At 31.7% G+C, this 2,079-nt stretch overlaps 1 protein-coding gene across 1 annotated transcript in view; it reads left to right on the top strand.

Annotated features, from left to right (window-relative positions):
• lman1 (lectin, mannose-binding, 1) overlaps nucleotides 1–1,622 on the top strand; it is a 19,126-nt gene extending 17,504 nt beyond the window's left edge. Inside the window, exon 13 of the mRNA XM_050053359.1 lies at nucleotides 1,096–1,622. Within this exon, the coding sequence (XP_049909316.1) occupies nucleotides 1,096–1,132 (37 nt within the window). The 3' untranslated portion in view covers nucleotides 1,133–1,622. The remainder of the gene's footprint in view (nucleotides 1–1,095) is intronic.
• The last annotated feature ends 457 nt before the right edge of the window (nucleotides 1,623–2,079 follow it).

The raw sequence follows: 2,079 nt of genomic DNA, 5'->3' as shown, positions 1-2,079 counted from the left end.
GGCTCCTTGAGCCTTTGAGAAAAGAATTCTATGGAAATTCATTCTATGAATCCAAATGTTGCTGAACCTTGATAGCAGTGGCTGGTTAGCTATGGATGCCAAATCCAAAAAAGTAAATTGAATAAAATAGAGAATGTAGTAGTGCGTGGACAGATTTTTTGCTCTCACTGCCAGCTCTGCAAAATTTAAGTACCAAATAATCATAAATAGTGCCCTGCACAGTGGCCACCTTGTGGTAAAACATATTAACAAATGCTTATTTAAACCATAAGTATATGCTAATTTAGACTTAATAGGCTATTTACCTTGATTATAAGGCTCAAACATGTTTTGCGGCTCCACACAGATTTTTTCAAATTATTCTTGGTCAAAAATGGCTCTTTTAATGGCAAAGGTTGCCCGACCCCTGTACTATACCATAACATTTCTTTTAATTTAATGACATACTGTACTATGATAGTTTCATGATTTTTATGACATACTATAATATGACAGTTTTATGCTTTTCATGACATACTATGACAGTTTCATGATTTTTATGACACACTATACAATGACACTTTGTTATGATTTAATATCACATACTATGCTATGACTTTTTAGTGGCATACTGTACTACGATTTCTTTATGGCATTGTTATGACATACTGTGACATTTTTTATGAGTTTTCATGACATTTCAATTATATTTTTATGTCATACACTACTGTGACTTTATATTTTTTTATGACTTTTTGGTGACATTTTTACAGCTTTTGTGGCATACTGCACCATTACTGCTACTTTTACTACTACTTTTTATGACACGTTATGCTACGACATTTTTGTGACCTGAACACATCACTTATTATAATTCAGTGATATTCCACACTGTATATTATTCTGTAATGGGTCATTCTGGAAAATGATTGTTTTTACTTTTGGTACTTGGAACAAGTATATTTTGTTGCTTACTGTTTTATACTTTTAATTAACTTTGAATGCAGGATGTTAATTTGTAACTACACACACTGGTATTGCTGCTTTTACCTAAGTAAAATATCTGGTTACCTTTTCACCACTCTAATGCTTTGTGTCTCTCCTTTTGTCTTTTAGAAGTCAACAAGAAGCAGCAGCAAAGAAGTTCTTTTGATGAAATGCTTTTCTGAAAAGAAAGTGTGTAAATTAGGGAATGTCCATTTTTTTCTTTGGTTTGATCATTTTCAGATTGTAAGTTATTATACTTGAAAATTTGGTTTTGCTGAAGAAGTTTGTTTTAATTGCAGATTTTTAATTTGATCAGTAAAATGTTGTGTATGACTGCTAGTGTGAGACTTCTGGATTTCCAACATGGTGTAACATGTTCCTGACAGTATTTTTGGTTGGTCAGATTCTTTTTTTTATTTTGTTTTCAAAATATGAAATCTGTCCCCAGTCCCATTCCATGCAACTGAACTGACAACAACAACAAAAAACCTGTGTTTTGAAATGTGCAATTTTGTATAAAATAATGCTGAACATTTGGTGATGAAAACTCAGAGCAGATGTCTGCTTCTGTTCATCTGTTTTGATCGGGTCAAACATGTCAGAATCTGACATATCCTTTACATGAACAATTTACATAAACAGAAAACCCAAATCACTTTGTGGTGTCTGCTTATTTTATCATGTAGGATACACTCCTCACAAGATACATCTACATTGTATAATATGCTGTTTAAAAACAAATAAATATTATACAATTTTACAGTGTATTGTAAACCAGTTACGATAAAATTACAGTAATAACTGCATTACTGTTAATAATTTGAAGACATTTAATGTGGCTGTACCCCTTCCAAGTATAAAAGAAAAAGAAATTCTCACATTCATGATATTTCATAGTAAAAGTCATACTATAGTATGTCGTCCAAAACCATGAAAAAAAAGTCATAGGATAGTGTGTTGTCAAAAATCATCAAAAAAGTCATAGTGAAGTATAACGTCCAGAAACATCGAAAAAAGTAATATTACAGTCTGTCGTCCATGACCATGAAAAAGAGTTACAGTACAGTATGTAGTGCAAAAACATGAAAAAAGTTATAGTATAGTATGTCGTCC

The sequence above is a fragment of the Epinephelus moara genome, chromosome 9, assembly GCF_006386435.1.
Source record: "Epinephelus moara isolate mb chromosome 9, YSFRI_EMoa_1.0, whole genome shotgun sequence".
Classification (NCBI taxonomy): domain Eukaryota; kingdom Metazoa; phylum Chordata; class Actinopteri; order Perciformes; family Serranidae; genus Epinephelus; species Epinephelus moara.
Note: the sequence above shows the minus strand (reverse complement) of the source record. Positions and strands in the feature narration are given on the sequence as shown.